The following is a 17,740-nucleotide window of genomic DNA, read 5'->3' as shown; positions in this document are numbered from 1 at the left end:
CAGAGTATTTAAAAAATGCCATAATAATATCTAGTATTATTATGATTGATAATAATGAAATGGGGATTAAGATCGTTAGTCCCATGTGGGACTGATTAACTTGAATCTCCCCCATCACTTAACACAGTCCGTGGCACATAGTGAGTGCCTAACAGACACCATTCAAAAAATAATACTGGGAAACGACTGGACTCCAGACCTCTTCTGAAGACGGTTGCACAGAACCTCTCCACTATCAACATCTGCCATTATACAGTTGCCATGAAGTCAGTAGCTCAGAGAGATGAAAGACCCTTGAGCTTTGAGCAAATACTGTAGATAGACTACACTTCAAACCAGTTACAGTGTGAGGGCTTCCTGTGTGTTCCTTTTGGAGGTGTGTGCAGTGAAGTTATGTTCCACCCTCAGTTTGTTCTGAACGACTGTTATCGACTCACCAGATCTGCAATGTTTCTCACTGAGTTTCTGCCCGGGTGTCATAGAGTTGGTTGCCTTTTTCATTTTCTCATCCCTCCCTTGGTCTCCTGGCCCTGCATCCTACGCCAAAGACACTGGAAAATAGCTTCCTGGAACAGGTATTTGCATTTTTTCATTGCTCTCTCAGTTTGAGAAAAGAGGGGAAAATCTAATTTAAAGGCCTGTTCAAATCTAGGCTAAGTTTTCACCTGACTTGTCTATTATGGGATTGGAGATGGATTGTTTAGGAATGTTTGGGATGGTAATAATAATGATAATATTGGCATTTGCTAAGCGCTTACTATGTGTCAAGCACTGTTCTATCCCCTGGGGTAGATAGAAGGTAAACGGGTGGTCCCACATAAGGCTCACAAGCTTGATCCTCATTTACAGATGAGGTAACTGAAAGACAGAGAGGTTAAGTGACTTGCCCAAGGTCACACAGCTGACAAGTGGTGGTGCCGGGATTAGAACCCATTAGAACCTCTGACTCCCAAGCCCAGGCTCTTTCCACTGAGCCATTTGCTTGTATCTATCCCAGTGCTTAGAACAGTGCCTGACGCATAGTAAGTGCTTAACAAATACCATAATTATTATTTTTATTATAATTGTTGGCATTCAGTACTAGGTGTATTTAGCATCACAACTTCTATCTCACTGATATCCTGAATACTCTGCAGTATGAAAAATGTCATTTTCTGCAAGGTTATTTCCAGCTCCTAATATCTCAAATATACTTAAAGCTTCTCATATTTTTTTCTATTCCTTACTCCTAATCTGTATTAATAATCCCACGACTAATCAGAGCTGCTTTCAAATTTCTCCCAAGACCACAACCCATACTGATCAATCGATGGTATTTATTGGACTCTTACAATTAGCAGAGCACTTTAATAATAATAATAATGATGGCATTTAAGTGCTTACTATGTGCCAAGCTCTATTCTCTGCGCTGTAGGGGATAGAATGTAATTAGATTGTCCCACATGGCGTTCACAGCCTTAGTCCTCATTTTCCAAATGAGGTAACTGAGGCACAGAGAAGTTAAGAGACTTGCCCAAAGTCACTTTGCTGACAGGCAGCGGAGCTGGGATTAGAATACATGACCGCTGATTCTCAAGCCCGGGCTCTTTTCATTGAGTCACGCTCCTTCTCTTCGTACTTTACTAAGCTCTTGTTATATAGTTCAACACATTCATTTCTCGCTCATGGTGATTTTGTAGGTTTGGTGGGGAGAAAGACATGAATAGACAATAAATTACTGTTGGGTACACAAGTGCTGTTGGGCTGAGGGTGGAGAGAATACCAAGGGCCCAAAAAATGTAGCTTTAAGTTCATAGAAAAAGGAACACCACTTCATTATTTATTTCTACATTTCACTCATCCATTCAGTTAATTTTTCAGATCATTTCACTGTAAGTATTTTTAAGTTCCAGAGTGAAAACTCTGCAGGCAGGGGTTGTGTCTCTTTCTTTTGTTGTACCTCCCCAAAGGTTTAGACCCATGCATTAGATCTAGTGAGTAGCAAAACGTGTTTTATTTCTACCTTGGTTTGGGGGAACAACTAAGGAGAGTTGTGAGCAGCAGGCTAATTTTAGCTCCCCCTGCCTCGTAAGTGGGTCACTGTGCCTTGAGAGCATATTGAAAAAACTGAGAAAATTTGATATGGTAGAAGGCAGGGAGGAATACCTTTCCTGGAAATGCCATTTTAGCATTGATTCTTACCCAGTGGATTTCATTTTTGAAGTGGAACCTCTCAAAAATGTATTGTTATAAACCATTGGATTGACTAGTGATTTACCAATCAATCAATTCATTCTGTCAACCATCTTTATTAAGTGCTCACAGTGTTCAGAACACTGCACTAAACACTTGGGAAAGTACAATACAGCTATAAAGAGTGACAGTGAGCTCACATTCCCAAAAAGGGGAGACAGACATCAATACAAGTAGACATCAATATAAAAAAAATTACAATCAATGGTCTTTACTGAGCATTTACTATGCTCAGAGTACTGTACTAAGCAAAAAGAAGAGTAAAATACAACATGCATCCATGGATATGTTCCCTGCCCATATTGAGTCTGTTGTGGGATGATACTGTCTCTCTTTATTGCTGTTTTGTACCTCTTTCCAAGTATTTAGTATGGTGCTCTGAACACAGAAAGCATCCAATAGATGGAAATAAATGAATGAATAAATGAGCATACAGTCTCAATCATATTTATGGAGTGCTCACTGATCACACGGCACTGTCCCAAGCGCTGGAGAGAGTTGGAAGATATGGTAATTGGAATAACCGTCCCCTGCCCACGATAAGTTTATAGTCTGAGGTGAAGATCGACATTAATGTGAATAGATGAATTGTGGTTATGGACCTAATCAATTAATCTTATTTAATGTGCACTTATCATGTGCAGAGCACTGTACTACGCACTTGGAAGACGACAATACAATAGAGTTTGCAGATATATTACCTGCCCATAGTGAGTTTAGCGACTTGGGTACATATCTGTAAAATATTCAGCTCAAAAGATTTGACTAGGGGAAAAGGTCAGTCGAGGGGAAAAGGTTTGGCTAGGAGAAAAGGTCAGTCCAGAAGAAAAGGTTGCACTAGGGGAAAAGATCAGACGATCTTTTAGAGCCCAAGTGTACCCAAGTCCTGTGGGGGAGAGGGTGAAGTGAAGAAAAGGAGCAAATCTGAGTATAAGGGTGATGCAGAAGGGGGTAGGAAAAGAGGTTATGAAGGCTTAATCAGGGAAGGCCTCTTGGAGGAGATGTGCTTTGAAGGTGTAGGTGCTTTCAAAGTAAATCTTTGAAGGTGTAGTGAGAGGTGGTCTGTCAGATATGAAGAGGGAGAACATTCCAGTCCAGAGGCTGCAAGTGAGTGAAGAGAAGGTGGTGAGAGAGTTAGAGGAGTCTGAGGTACCGTGAGTAGGTTGGCATGGGGGGAGCAGAGTGTGCGTGTTGGCTTGTAGCAGGAAAGTGATAATAACGTTGCTAATTGTTAAGTGCTTACTATGTGCAGAACACTGTTCTAAGCTCTAGGGTTGATACAGGGCAATCAGGTTGTCCCACGTGAGACTCACAATCTTAATCCCCATTTTACAGATGAGGGAACTGAGGCATAGAGAAGTTAAGTGACTTGCCCACAGTCACACAGGTGACAAGTGGCAGAGTTGGAATTCGAACCCATGACCTCTGACTCCCAAGACAGTACTCATTCCACTGAGCCTAGGGTGGCAAGGGGCAAGGTGACTGCAAGTTTTAAATCCTGTGGTAAATTGTTCTTCTTTTGAGGCATAGGTTGGATTGGCTCATCTTCCTGCAGAAACGATCTGGGCATGTCACTCCCCTTCTTAAACAACTCCAGTGGTTGCCTATCAACCTCCGCTCCAAACAAAAACTCCTCACTCTAGGCTTCAAGGCTCTCCATCACCTTGCCCCTTCCTACCTCTCCTCCCTTCTCTCTTTCTACCGCCCACCCCGCACGCTCCGCTCCTCCGCCGCCCATCTCCTCACCGTCCCTCGGTCTCACCTATCCCGCCGTCGACCCCTGGGCCACATCCTGGAGAAGCAGCGTGGCTCAGTGGAAAGAGCACGGGCTTTGGAGTCAGGGCTCATGAGTTCGAATCCCAGCTCTGCCACTTGTCGGCTGTGTGACTGTGGGCAAGTCACTTAACTTCTCCGTGCCTCAGTTCCCTCATCTGTAAAATGGGGATTAAGACTGTGAGCCCCACGTGGGACAACCTGATTCCCCTATGTCTACCCCAGCGCTTAGAACAGTGCTCGGCACATAGTAAGCGCTTAACAAATACCAACATTATTATTATTATTATTATTATCCTCCCGTGGTCCTGGAACGCCTTCCCTCCTCACCTCCGCCAAACTGATTCTCTTCCCCTCTTCAAAACCCTACTTAAAACTCACCTCCTCCAAAAGGCCTTCCCAGACTGAGCTCCTCTTCTCCCTCTACTCCCTCTACCACCCCCCCTTCACCTCTCTGCAGCTGAACCCTCTTTTCCTCCCTTTCCCTCTGCTCCTCTCCCTCTCCCTTCCCATCCCCTCAGCACTGTACTCGCCCGCTCAACTGTATATATTTTCATTACCCTATTTATTTTGTTAATGAAATGTACATCGCCTTGATTCTATTTAGTTGCCATTGTTTTTACGAGATGTTCTTCCCCTTGACTCTATTTATTGCCATTGTTCTTGTCTGTCCGTCTCCCCCGATTAGACTGTAAGCCCGTCAAACGGCAGGGACTGTCTCTGTCTGTTGCTGACTTGTTCATTCCAAGCGCTTAGTACAGTGCTCTGCACATAGTAAGCACTCAATAAATACTATTGAATGAATGAATGAACCTCTGTCAATCTAATTCTCTTCCCCTCTTCAAATCCCTACTTAAAGCTCACCTCCTCCAAGAGGCCTTCCCAGACTGAGCTCCCCCCCTTTTTTTCCCTCTGCTCCCTCTACCCTCCCCCTTCACCTCTCCGCAGCTAAACCCTCTTCTCCCCCCTTTCCCTCTCCTCCCCCTCTCCCGTCCGACCCCCTCAGCACTGTACTCGTCTGCTCAACTGTATATATCTTCATCACCCTATTTATTTTGTTTATTTTGTTTAATGAGATGTACATCACCCTGATTCTATTTATTTCCCATTGTTTTTATGAGATGTTCTTCCCCTTGACTCTATTTATTGCCATTGTTCTTGTCTGTCTGTCTCCCCCGATTAGACTGTAAGCCCGTCAAAGAGCAGGAACTGTCTCTATCTGTTGCTGGTTTGTACATTCCAAGCGCTTAGTACAGTGCTCTGCACATAGAAAGCGCTCAATAAATATTATTTAATAAATGAATGAATGAAAGAGTGTAGGGGGTCTGATATACCCTGGGGAAACCAAGGGTCAGGCTAAGAGCAGAACCTGAGGATGATACTGTGAAATTGTATTCCTTCTCCTCATCCTAATAATCATCATTATTATTATAATTCTAATAAAAAGAATTATAGTGTTAATTGAGCATTTACTATGTGTGAAGCCCTATATGAAGGGTTAGGGTATATACTAAGAGAAGGAGTGTGGCTTAGTGGAAAGAGCACACAGAATTGGGAGTCAGAGGACCCAGGTTCTAATTCCAGCTCCACTACTTGTCTGCTGTGGCAAGCCACTTCACTGCTCTGTGCCTCATTTACCTCATCAGAAAAATGGAAATTCAAACTGTGAGCCCTCTGAGGGACAGGGACTGTGTCTAATCCAACTATTTTGTATCTACCCCAGCCTGGCACCTAGAAAGCGCTAAGCAGATGCCAGAATAGTTATCATTATTATAATGGAGGCGCAGAGAAGTTAAAAGACTTGCCCAAGATCATTTGGCAGACCTGTGGTGGAACTGGGCTTAATTGCCAAATCCTTCTGACTCCCAGGCCTGGGATCCATCCACTAGGTCACACTACTTCTCAGTGATTCTTAGTGAAGTTGCTATCTTTATAAGGCTTATATAAGATTACTTTTTGTTCTGCCCAAAGTATGTCTCCTCCCCTCCTCCTCCATACCTTATCTCACCTTGGCTTCACGGACTCTGTCCTCTCCTGGTTCTCCTCTTACCTCTCTGGCCGGTCATTCCCGGTCTCCTTCGCTGGAGCCTCCTCCCCCTCCCATCCTTTAACTGTTGGAGTTCCTCAAGGGTCAGTTCTTGGCCCTCTTCTGTTCTCCATTTACACTCACTCCCTGGGTGAACTCATTCGCTCTCACGGCTTTGACTACCATCTCTACGCAGATGACACGCAGATCTACATCTTCGCCCCTGTTCTCTCCCCCTCCCTTCAGGCTCGCATCTCCTCCTGCCTCCAGGATGTCTGCACCTGGATGTCAGCCCGCCACCTAAAACTCAACATGTGCAAGACTGAGCTCCTCATCTTCCCTCCCAAACCCGGTCCTCTCCCAGACTTCCCTATCACCGTGGATGGCACGACCATCCTTCCCGTCTCTCAGGCCCGCAATCTTGGTGTCATCCTTGACTCGTCTCTCTCGTTCACCCCACACATTCTATCCGTTACCAAGACCTGCCGGTTTCACCTTTACAATATCGCCAAGATCCGCCCTTTCCTCTCCACCCAAACGGCTACCTTACTGTTACGGGCTCTCGTTATATCCCGGCTAGACTACTGTGTCAGCCTTCTCTCTGACCTCCCTTCCTCCTCTCTCGCCCCGCTCCAGTCTATTCTTCACTCCGCTGCCCGGCTCATCTTCCTGCAGAAACGATCTGGGCATGTCACTCCCCTTCTTAAACAACTCCAGTGGTTGCCTATCAACCTCCGCTCCAAACAAAAACTCCTCACTCTAGGCTTCAAGGCTCTCCATCACCTTGCCCCTTCCTACCTCTCCTCCCTTCTCTCTTTCTACCGCCCACCCCGCACACTCCGCTCCTCTGCCGCCCACCTCCTCACCGTCCCTCGGTCTCACCTATCCCGCCGTCGACCCCTGGGTCACATCCTCCCGCGGTCCTGGAACGCCCTCCCTCCTCACCTCTGCCAAACTGATTCTCTTTCCCTCTTCTAAACCCTACTTAAAACTCACCTCCTCCAAGAGGCGTTCCCAGACTGAGCTCCTCTTCTCCCTCTACTCCCTCTGCCATCCCCCCTTTACCTCTCCGCAGCTAAACCCTCTTTTTCCCCTTTTCCCTCTGCTCCTCCACCTCTCCCTTCCCATCCCCACAGCACTGTACTCGCCCGCTCAACTGTATATATTTTCGTTACCCTATTTATTTTGTTAATGAATTGTACATCGCCTTGATTCTATTTAGTTGCCATTGTTTTTACGAGATGTTCTTCCCCTTGACTCTATTTATTGCCATTGTTCTTGTCTGTCCGTCTCCCCCGATTAGACTGTAAGCCCGTCAAACGGCAGGGACTGTCTCTATCTGTTGCCGACTTGTTCATCCCAAGCGCTTAGTACAGTGCTCTGCACATAGTAAGCACTCAATAAATACTATTGAATGAATTGAATGAATGAATGGGCAACCAACCTATGGAGGTTCTTGAAGTGTAGGGAGATTTTCCTGAAGGGTAGGGCGATGTGGATTGAATCATTTTGTAGAAAAGTGATCAGGGCAGCTGAGTGAAGGTTGGGATGGAGTGTAGAGAGACAGGAGGCAGGAAGATCAGCAAGGGCCAATTCAGTAATTAAGGGAGTACAGGATAAGTGCTTGGATTAAGGTGATAGCAATTTGGACAGAGAGAATTACTGACTATATGAGAGTTGAATGAAAGACACGAGTTGAGGATAACCTCGAGACTATGGGTTTGGGGGACAAGGAGTATGGCGGTGCTGTCTACCGTGATGGAAAATTCAAGCCGGAGGAAGGGGTTTGGGTGGGAATACGAGTTCTGTTTTGGACATGATATGTTTGAGATGGGAGGGACACCCGAGTATTAATGTTGTGAAGGGAGGAGGAAATACAAGACTGTAGAGAAGAAGAGGGATGAAGGCTGGGGGTGTAGATTGGGGAATTATCCACACTGAGATGGTAGTTGGAGCGACGTGGGGGTAAATGAGTTCTGCAAGGGAGTGGACGTTTATGGAGAATAGAAAGGGACCCAGAACTGAACTCTGAGGGACTTTCACAGTTAGTGGGTTGGAGGCAGAGGAGGAGCACATGAAAGAGGCAGAATATGAGCGGCTGGAGTGAGAGGAGCAGACTAAGCAAAAGACAACATCAGTGAGGAAAACATGAGTGAAGAAACACCGGATTAGGTTTCCAGGAAAACGGGGTGGCTAACAGTGTTGAAGGCAGCTGAGAGATCGAGGTTGCTTAAAGGCTGTTGGATCTGGCAAGAAGGAGACGGCCGTTAACTTCGGAGAGGGCGATTTTGGTGGAGTGAACTGAGTGGAAAACAAGAGAGAAAATCAGAGGAGAGGAAGTAGAGGCAAGTGTAGACAACTCTCAAGGAGTTGGTAGAGGAAAGGTAGGCGGGAGATGGGATGATGACTCGAAGGAGCGGTAAGGTCAAGGGAGGGTTGTTTAGGATAAGGGAGACATGAGGACATTTGAAAGCAGTGGGGAAGAAATCACCGGAGAGTGAAGATAGCGAAGACAGTCGTCAGGGCAGGAGCAAGTGTTTTGGTAAGATGTAGAGGGATGAGGTCAGAGGCAGAGACGGAAGGGGTGGATTTTGAGAGGAGGCAGGTGATCTCCTCATGAGATACTGCTGGGAAAGATGGGAGGAACAGTCGAAGAGGGGACAATAGGAGAGAGGGCCCGGAGAGGAGCTGGGGAGATTGTAGGGAGATCACGACAGAGGTTTCAGTTTTCTCAATAAAGTATGTGGCCAGGTTATTGGGTGGTCGGGGGAGTGAGCAGTGAGTTAAACCTCTGAATAATAGTAAAATTAATGATGCTATTTGTTAAGCGCTTACTATGTGCCAGGCACTGTTCCAAGTGCTGGGGTAGATAAAAGGTAATCAGGTTGCTCCAAGTCCCCGGCCCACGTGGGGCTCACTTTCTTAATCCCCATTTTACGGATGAGGTAACTGAGGCCTGGAGATGTGAAGTCACACAGCAGATAAGTGGCAGATTAGAACCTGTGACTTTCTGACTGCCAGGCCCGTGCTCTATCCACCCTGCCAGGCTGCTTCTCTACTGGTCAGGGAAATATGCCTGGGCATTATTCATTCATTCTTTCTGTCAGTCATATTAAGAGTTTACAGTGTGCAGAGCACTATGCTAAGTGCTTGGCCGAGCACACTATGGCAATAAACAGACATATTCCCTTCCCACAAGATTACAGTCTAGAGTAGGGGGAGACAGATGTTAATATGAATATATAAATAAAAGATACATACTAAGCCCTGTGAGACTTGGAGAGGGAAAAGACAAAACGGGAGAGGCAGGGAGACGCAAAAGGGAGAGGGAGGTTTAGTCAAGGAAGTCCTCTTTGATGAGGAATTCCTTCAGTAAGGGTTTGAAGTGGGGGCAGAATAACTGTCTGTTGGATTTGAGGAGGGAACACGTTTCAGGCCAGAGGTAGGATGTGGGCAAAGGGCGATGCGGGGAGAAAGTTGAGATCATGGCACATTAATAAGATTAGCTTTAGAGAAGCGAAGTGTGTTGGCAGGGTTGTAGTGGGAGAGTAGTGAGGTGAGGTAGGAGGGGGAATGGTGATTGAGGGCTCTAAAGCCAGCGGTGAGAAGTTTCTGTTTGATGCGGAGGTGGATGCGCCACCATTGGGGCTCTTTGAGGAGTGGGGTGACATGTTCTAACGTTTTTGTAGATAAATGATCCGGGCAGCAGAGTGAAGGATGGACTGGAGTGGAGAGAGGCAGGAGGCTGGGAGGTCAGTGAGGAGGTTGAGAAAGTAACTGAGGAGGGATAAGACAAGGGATGGTTAATGTGAGAGTCTGGATGGAGAGGAGAGGGAGGATTTTAGGAATGCTCGTTACATTCCAAGCGCTTAGTATAGTGCTCTGCACATAGTAAACACTCAATAAATACTATCGAACTAACGAACGAATCCCTATCATTCTGCCATTCACTAGGCTAGTCCTTGCCCACATGGGGGTACAAGTCTAAGTTGGGAGAGGGAGAACTGGTATACAATCCCCATTTTACAGATGAGGATACTGAGCCACAGAGAAGTTCGGTGAGTTGCCGAGTTTGCACAGCATGCGAGTGGTGGGGTTGGGATTGGAACCCAGGTCTCCCGATTTCCAGGTCCGTGGTCTTTAGACTCAGACACACAGCAAGGACTTTGACTCCGGATCAATGTCTTCCTGATATCTTAGTGATACTAAATTCAACACGGAATCATTCCTCATGGCCACTGACTTCCTTGGGCATTATAAATGAATTGAGCAGAGGGGAGGACAAAGTTGATAAATATTCCCAATGGTACTTTGTCTTAAAAAATACATGTGGCTACTGGCTCCCTGGAAAGTCAGGCTTTCTCAACGGTATAAGATTCCAAGAATCCTTTCTGGATTCCCATCAGTATATATTATCAGCCCCTAAATCCCATTTCAAGGTGTCCTTTGTCCTTGAGGGGGCATTGAGGTTGGTAATCATGGAATGTCTCAGCAAGCCCCAAAGAGTAACAACAACCTATCAGTGGAAGGAGAGTGGAGAAGAGAAGAAGAGGCTCCAGGTTTGGGAAACCCTCACTTTCATCCCTAATGGGTGATGCCTGCCATTTTGGTCTCAGTGAAGAGGACGGGTGGCACCTCTTTTCCCCCTTTCCCTCTGCTCCTCCCCCTCTCCCTTCCCATCCCCTCAGCACTGTACTCGTCCGTTCAACTGTATATATTTCCATTACCCTATTTATTTTGTTAATGAATTGTACATTGCCTTGATTCTATTTAGTTGCCATTGTTTTTACGAAATGTTCTTCCCCTTGACTCTATTTATTGCCATTGTTCTTGTCTGTCCGTCTCCCCCGATTAGACTGCAAGCCCGTCAAACGGCAGGGACTGTCTCTATCTGTTGCCGACTTGTTCATTGCAAGTGCTTAGTACAGTGCACTGCACATAGTAAGCACTCAATAAATACTATTGAATGAATGAATGAACCTTCTTCCTCTCCCTCTGTTTACCGTGTCTCTTTCCCTTTTTGCCAGATTCCATGTCTACTTCCTGGCGGCTTCTGGCCGGGACTCTGGGCATCCTGGCCCTGGCCCTCTTAGCATCTGTGCTAGCACTGGGGATCCTCATAACAAACTGTAAGTAACATGTGGATGAAGCAAAACAATGTCCTGCTCCGGAATAGGTCCATGAAACAGCTACTTTCCCCCGCTCTGAAATAGCAGGTAGATTAATTTATTCTTTCAATTCAATTTATGGAGCTCCTACATTGGGCAACGCACTGTACTAAACACTTGGGAGAGTATAGTACACTGATAAACAGGAACCTTCCCTACCCGCAGTGAGCTCACATTCTAGAGATAGATGATGCCGTTTATCCACTTTCTCCTCATCTTATTTTAATTATCCTAATCAGAACAATGATGGTGAGTAATAAAATCTTGGTCATGTTTTTAGACTCTTCTGGCCAAGGATCCGAGAGCCCTTTTTCAGTTCCCAACATCACAACCCAAAAAGGTAAGTGATACAACCTTCTCTTCTCTCATTTTCCAACTGAAGTAGAGAAACTTTCAAGTTAAACCCACTTTTTTTATCCTTGACTAGATCTGCCAGAGCAATTGTGAAAAGGAAACTAATCTCCTGGAGGAGATTTTATTGGCCTCACATTCTGAAATAAGAAATACACTAATAGAGCAAAAACCTAACCAACGTAGAGAAATAATGCTTCTGTGCCTTTTCTGGTCCCAGAGTTGAAGCCCATCCCATATATGTAGGCAGGGAGGTGAAGGAAAGAAGATTGAAATACTGTGGGCGTGTAGCAAGATACGTCCAGATGGTGTGGAAGAGAATCATGGTCATGAATCCTTTCTACTACAAGTCCTCCCCAAATGTTTAAGATCCCATCATTGGTGTATCATATTTGAAAAAGAAGGGTCAATTTAAATGATGATGATCATTCAGCATAATAAAAACACATCCGGAAGTCAGTAGCCCGATTCTGACACTGGTTTTGGTGTGTCCTGGAGAAAATTACTTAATTCATTCACTTGTATTTACTAAATGCTTACTATGTGCAGAGAACTGAAGTAAGTGCTTGGGAAAGTCCACTACAACAATAAAGAGTGATGATCCCTGCCTGCAATAAAAACCCAGTCTGGAGGTCAGGGGAGACAGACATCAATAGAAATAAATGAAATTACAGATATATGCATAAGCACTGTGGGGCTGAGAGGGGGGTGAAGAGCAAAGGGAGAATGTCAGGGCAACACAGAGGGGAGTGGGAGATGAGGAAAAGTGGGACTTTTTGAATTTTAGGTGGGATTGGTTGAGTGATTGTATTTATGTGGTAGTACGGATTGAGAGGAAAGGGTGGTTTTTTGTGATGTTGTGAAGGTGGGACCAACAGGATTTGGTAGCAGATTGAATTTGTTGATTAAATGAGAGAGAGGAGTCATAGATGATGCCCAAGTTATGGGTTTGTGAGACAGGAAGGATGGTGGTAGGATCTACAGTGATGGGAAAGTCAAGGACGAGGTCAGGGTTCGTGTGGGAAGATAAGGAGCTCTGTTTTGGACATGTTAAGTTTGAGTTGATGGGAGGACAGCCAAGCAAAGATGTTGTTGAAGAAAGGAGGAGACGCGAGCCTGGAGAGAGGGAGAGAGATCACGGGAAGAGATGTAATCCTATTATGCCGCAGTTTCTTCATCAATAAAATGAGGATAATAATCCCTACCTCTCCCCTCATTTGCAGGGATGCTGCCAGGGTGTAAGAACCAAATTGAAATGGAAAGCTTGAAAATATGAACCTGCTATGAAGTTGCAAAATGGAGTTACCTGGTTGATAATTTCCTCTTTTCTATTTCTAGGCTGCTACTCTGGTTCTTGCCCAGAGAACTGGATCTGGAACAGAGGGAACTGTTATTACCTTTCTAGAGAAGTCCAGACTTGGCCAGGGAGTCAAAATGCCTGTCAAAGTATGAATTCCAGTCTCCTGAAGGTAGAAGACAGGGAGGAGTTGCAAGTGCGTTCTCTCATATTTTAATTTCTCATAGTTATTTTGGGGGGTAAAATAATGGATACTTATGCTGTTTGTTGCAAAATCTTATTAGTAGTAATAGTATAACAGTACTTGTTAAGCCCTTACTATGTTCCAGGCACTGTTCTAAGTGTTGAGGTAGATACAAATTTAAAAGGTTGGACTTGACCCACATGGGGCTCACACTCTTAATCCTCATTTTACGGCCGAGGAAACTGAGGCCCAGAGAAGTTAAGTCATTTGCCCAAGGTCACATAGAAGACATGTGGTGGAGCCTGGATTAGAGCTTGGGTCTTTCTGATTGGGAGGCCCATGCTCTATCCACTAAATCATTCTGCTTTTTATAATGATAATAATAATGATGGTATTTATCAAGCACATACCATGTGCCAAGCACTGGTCTAAGCACTGGGGTAGAAACAAGGTTACCAGGTTGTCCCAGGTGGGGCTCCCAGTCTTAGTCCCCATTTTACAGATGAGTTAACTGAGGCACAGACCAGTGAGGTGACTTGCCCAAAGTCACACAGCGGCAGACTGGAATTCGAACCCATGACCTCTGACTCCCAAGGTCGGGCTTTTGCCACTAGGCCATGCTAGGCACACTGCTTTACCGAGAGTTTACAGTGTGCAGAACACTACTCTAAGATCTGGGGAGAAAAAAATATATCAGTGTGACAGAGACATTCTCAATTTTTGAAACTTCCCATCCTTCTGCTAAAAAGCAGATCAAGAGTGGGTTGGTTCATAAAACTACCAAGAGAGGTGTCAGTTCCCAGGTAAAGAAAGAAAGAGAAATCTTTGTCCTTCATACGTAACAGAGGGATAGTCTAACAATCAATGAAACAATAGAAAGGGTGACTTAATTCATATTAATCTTCCCGAACGGAAGGCTGGCTTTGTTGGCAATAATTGTGAGGCAATAAAAATATTGCCCTAAAAACATGGAGCATGATGAGAACCGAAGACTACTCACATTGATGATCAGACTTAGCAATCCTTCTCCCTTCTACTCCTACTAATTGTCAGTACAGTTTGTGTGCCTACTGCACACAACAGGTTAAAGAACATAAACATTATTTCCCTTTTACTCTAGAGCTTATTATAGATCTCTCTATTGGTAATATTCAATAAATAGCACGGATTGACTGATGAATGGAGAATCACTGCCAAGTATAGCTCGGGGTCCAAGTGTGTAGGGGGTCTAATTTACCCTGGGGAAACCAAGGGTCAGGCTAAGAGCAGAACCTGAGGATGATACTTTGAAACTGTCTTCCTCCTCCTCCTCCTAATAATCATCATTATTTTAATGATAATACTAATAAAAAGAATTATAGTATTTATTGAGCATTTAGAATGTGTGAAGCCCTATATGAAGGGTTAGGATATATACTAAGAGAAGGAGCATGGCTTAGTGGAAAGAGCACAGGATTGGGAATCAGAGGACCCGGATTCTAATCCCAGCTCCACCACTTGTCTGCTGTGTGACCTTGGGCAAGCCACTTCACTGCTCTGTGCCTCAGTTACCTCATCTGGAAAATGGAAATTCAAACTGTGAGCCCTGTGAGGGACAAGAACTGTGTCTAATCCAACTAATTTGTATATACCCTAGCCTGGCACCTAGAAAGCGCTAAACAGATGCCATAATCGTTATTATTATTATAACGGAGGCATAGAGAAGTTAAAAGACTTGCCCAATATCATTCGGCAGACCTGTGGTGGAAATGGGCTTAATACCCAAGTCCTTCTGACTCCCAGGCCTGGGATCCATCCACTAGGCCACACTACTTCTCAGTGATTCTTAGTGAAGTTGCTATCTTTATAAGGCTTATATGATTACTTTTTGTTCTGCCCAAAGTATGTCTGTCTCATTGCTTTTTCTCACCATGGATGGAAAATTCCTGAAGGAGATGGTTTGTGTCTTCAGTTGACCAAGGTAGAAGACAATTTGGTGGTTATTTAGAGATTTTACCCAACCGATATCCTCCTGAAATGTCCTGCTGCCATGATAGAGAATAACTAACTGGAAATATGTCTCCATGGTTTGGTTGTGGTTCCACCCAGGATTTTCTGAAACTTTTGATATCTGATTACTGGATTGGACTGTCTCGGAGTGGCTCTGATGGACCCTGGCTGTGGGAGGATGGATCTGGTCTCTCCCATGACCTGTAAGTTCGTGTCCTTTGTGGCGATTTGTCACTGACTCTGCTCTATGGGCCACGCTCCCATTTGAATAAAGGAGAAGCGCAGGAACCTAAATTCAGAATTTTGGGGACTTTTACATGAGTGTATCAGGATAACAACTTCGAGTCCAACCCTCCTCTTTCCGTCTGTGTCGCAGAAAGAGTAAAGACTACGTTTCTGTTTACTGAGCCAAGAGGGAGGACACATCTTACCTTTTGGAATTTCCCTCATTTCCCTGGACTTCAGTAATAAAGAAACTTCTTGTCCATTCATTGGTAGTGTTTTAGTAATTATTTGGTAGAAAAAATGTGGGAAGATGGACTGTCCCAGGTGCTTATTACAAATTCAGGGTTATAACAAATTCAATCTTTAGTTGCACAGACCTCTCACCCTAGATCATGTGACTTTAACTCCAAACAAGATTTCAGTGTTATTTAATCCGTTTAGACTGGGACTTCCAATCCCCCTAATAAACCTCTGACTTATGCATCATCTTGTGAAAATGGACATATCTTTAATCCAACCAATACTTTTTGGGGGAATCATTTACTTTCCTCTGTTGGAAAATATGTGAGAAAATGGACCTCTCTAGTTTCCCATTACAAAATCAGGGATGTCACGGTCAGTCTCTCGGTTACTTAGCCCGCTAACCCCAGATCTTTACTTAGCCCGCTAACCCCAGATCTTGCTACTTTAACTCCTAATAAGATTTCAATGTTATTCAATTAGTTTTCGCTGGGAATCTCAACCCCCTTAGAAAGCCAAAGATGTGACCTTTGCATCATCTTGTGAAAGGGTTCATACATTTGATCCAGCCAACTTTTTTCTTGGAATAATTTGTCTTCTTCTCTCTTTAATGATTTAAAATGGATTCCACGGATTCAGGAAACACATCCCAACCCATATCCAAATACGATCCTATTACATAAACATTTCCCATAATCCATCAAGTAATTAGAAGATTAGATGCTGGAACGCAGATAAAAACATCCATAGTGCATAGTGGTAAAAAACTAAGATTAGAAATTCAATATTCTGGCCTCTGCTCCAGTTTTCCTTAGAAATTATTTCCTGTTGACTGTGCCTCTATTTCCATATTTCGAAAGTTATATAGCTTTACGCAGCTCAGATGCATTTGAAAAGGGCTTGTAGATATGTTGTCTCTTTCTTCACAGGTCTGTGCAAGACATTTTCCCTAATGGGTGGTGCGTGAATTATTATCCACGGCAAAATGAATTTTCATCTGAAGATTGTCTCCGGTCATTTTCTTATATTTGTGAGCAAAGAGCTATATAGTCTTAAAAATGCTTACCTTGAAATAATGTTTTAAAACAATCACATTTCAGGACATCCTGTAAGGTTTCAAAGCCTGCCTGCTTTTTCTTGAAGTGTATATTTTAGAGAATCACGTGCAGGTCAGTGGACTATTACTGTACAGAGGTGGGAGGAAGAGAAGTTATTCCCATGGGGGAACGAATGAGAGGACCTGCCGAATTACCCACTGCTGGAGTTATTCTCCAGCTAATGAGAGCTTCTTCTGAAATGCTGTTGCCTGCAACTTTATTCATGAGGAATGTATGTAAATTCTTATTACGTTGATATCATAATAAACAGGAAAGTGGACACACTTCTTTAGAGTTCATTAGTTCTTTGCAAATAATAATAATGATGATACTAATGAATATCATCTGTTAAGTGCTTAGTATGTGCCAAACATTCTTCTAAGCAATGAGGTAGCTACTGGTGATTAGGTTCAGCATGGTCCTGGTCCCCCATGGGGCTCACTCTCTAATAGGGAGAACAAAATTCAATCCCCATTTTACAGATGAGGAAACTGAGACCCAGAGGAGTTAAGTGGCTTGCCCAAAGTCACACGTTGGACAGGTGATGGAGCCAGGATTAGGACACAGGTTTCCTGACCCACAAGGCCTTTGTTCTTTCCACCTGGTTATACTTCTACCCTATAAGATGGAGTAAATTTATAAACCTTTGACTAAGATCCCAAGAAAATGGAAAATACATCTGTGTACGTGGGCTGAAATTATAACTTGGAGTCCACTTCCACTAAACTCCTGTCATTTCCTTCAAGAAGCCACAAGCAAAACCGCGGGCAGGCCTGTAAACAAATTCCACATTCCAACACCAGTCGTGGCACTTGAACCTCTGAGACCTGGATCTACCATGAAAGACACATCCAGTTTCAGGAAGAAAGCCATCAGCATCACCTCAAAACCACAGCCCACCTTAAATGAGATGACAAGATTACAAGTAGTGGCCTGCTATACGATTCGCTACCAGCCATTCACCTTCTGCACACGGGATCTCTAAGAAGCACTGATGACAGCTGATTAGCTAAAGAGTGACTGAAAGGGAAAATCAAAAATGGCATGTTCAAGCCATATGAAGGAAATCACAACCAAAAGAATTACTAAAGCACAATCTCCTACAAGAGCTTAAGAATGGACCAATGGAGAAGTGGAAAGTTCAGACCGGTGGGTAGC

General features: G+C 44.3%; 1 protein-coding gene across 1 annotated transcript; it reads left to right on the top strand.

Moving 5' to 3' along the window:
* The first annotated feature begins 250 nt into the window (after positions 1–250).
* LOC114817742 (natural killer cells antigen CD94-like) lies at positions 251–16,869 on the top strand. Its single transcript, XM_029081810.2, has 6 exons — positions 251–575; positions 11,059–11,160; positions 11,480–11,539; positions 12,889–13,043; positions 15,120–15,223; positions 16,415–16,869. Exons 2-6 carry the CDS (start codon positions 11,064–11,066, stop codon positions 16,533–16,535), a joined length of 537 nt encoding a protein of 178 aa, XP_028937643.1. The 5' UTR covers positions 251–575; positions 11,059–11,063; the 3' UTR covers positions 16,536–16,869.
* The last annotated feature ends 871 nt before the right edge of the window (positions 16,870–17,740 follow it).

Source organism: Ornithorhynchus anatinus, chromosome 17 (genome assembly GCF_004115215.2).
Source record: "Ornithorhynchus anatinus isolate Pmale09 chromosome 17, mOrnAna1.pri.v4, whole genome shotgun sequence".
NCBI classification, from domain to species: domain Eukaryota; kingdom Metazoa; phylum Chordata; class Mammalia; order Monotremata; family Ornithorhynchidae; genus Ornithorhynchus; species Ornithorhynchus anatinus.
Note: the sequence above shows the minus strand (reverse complement) of the source record. Positions and strands in the feature narration are given on the sequence as shown.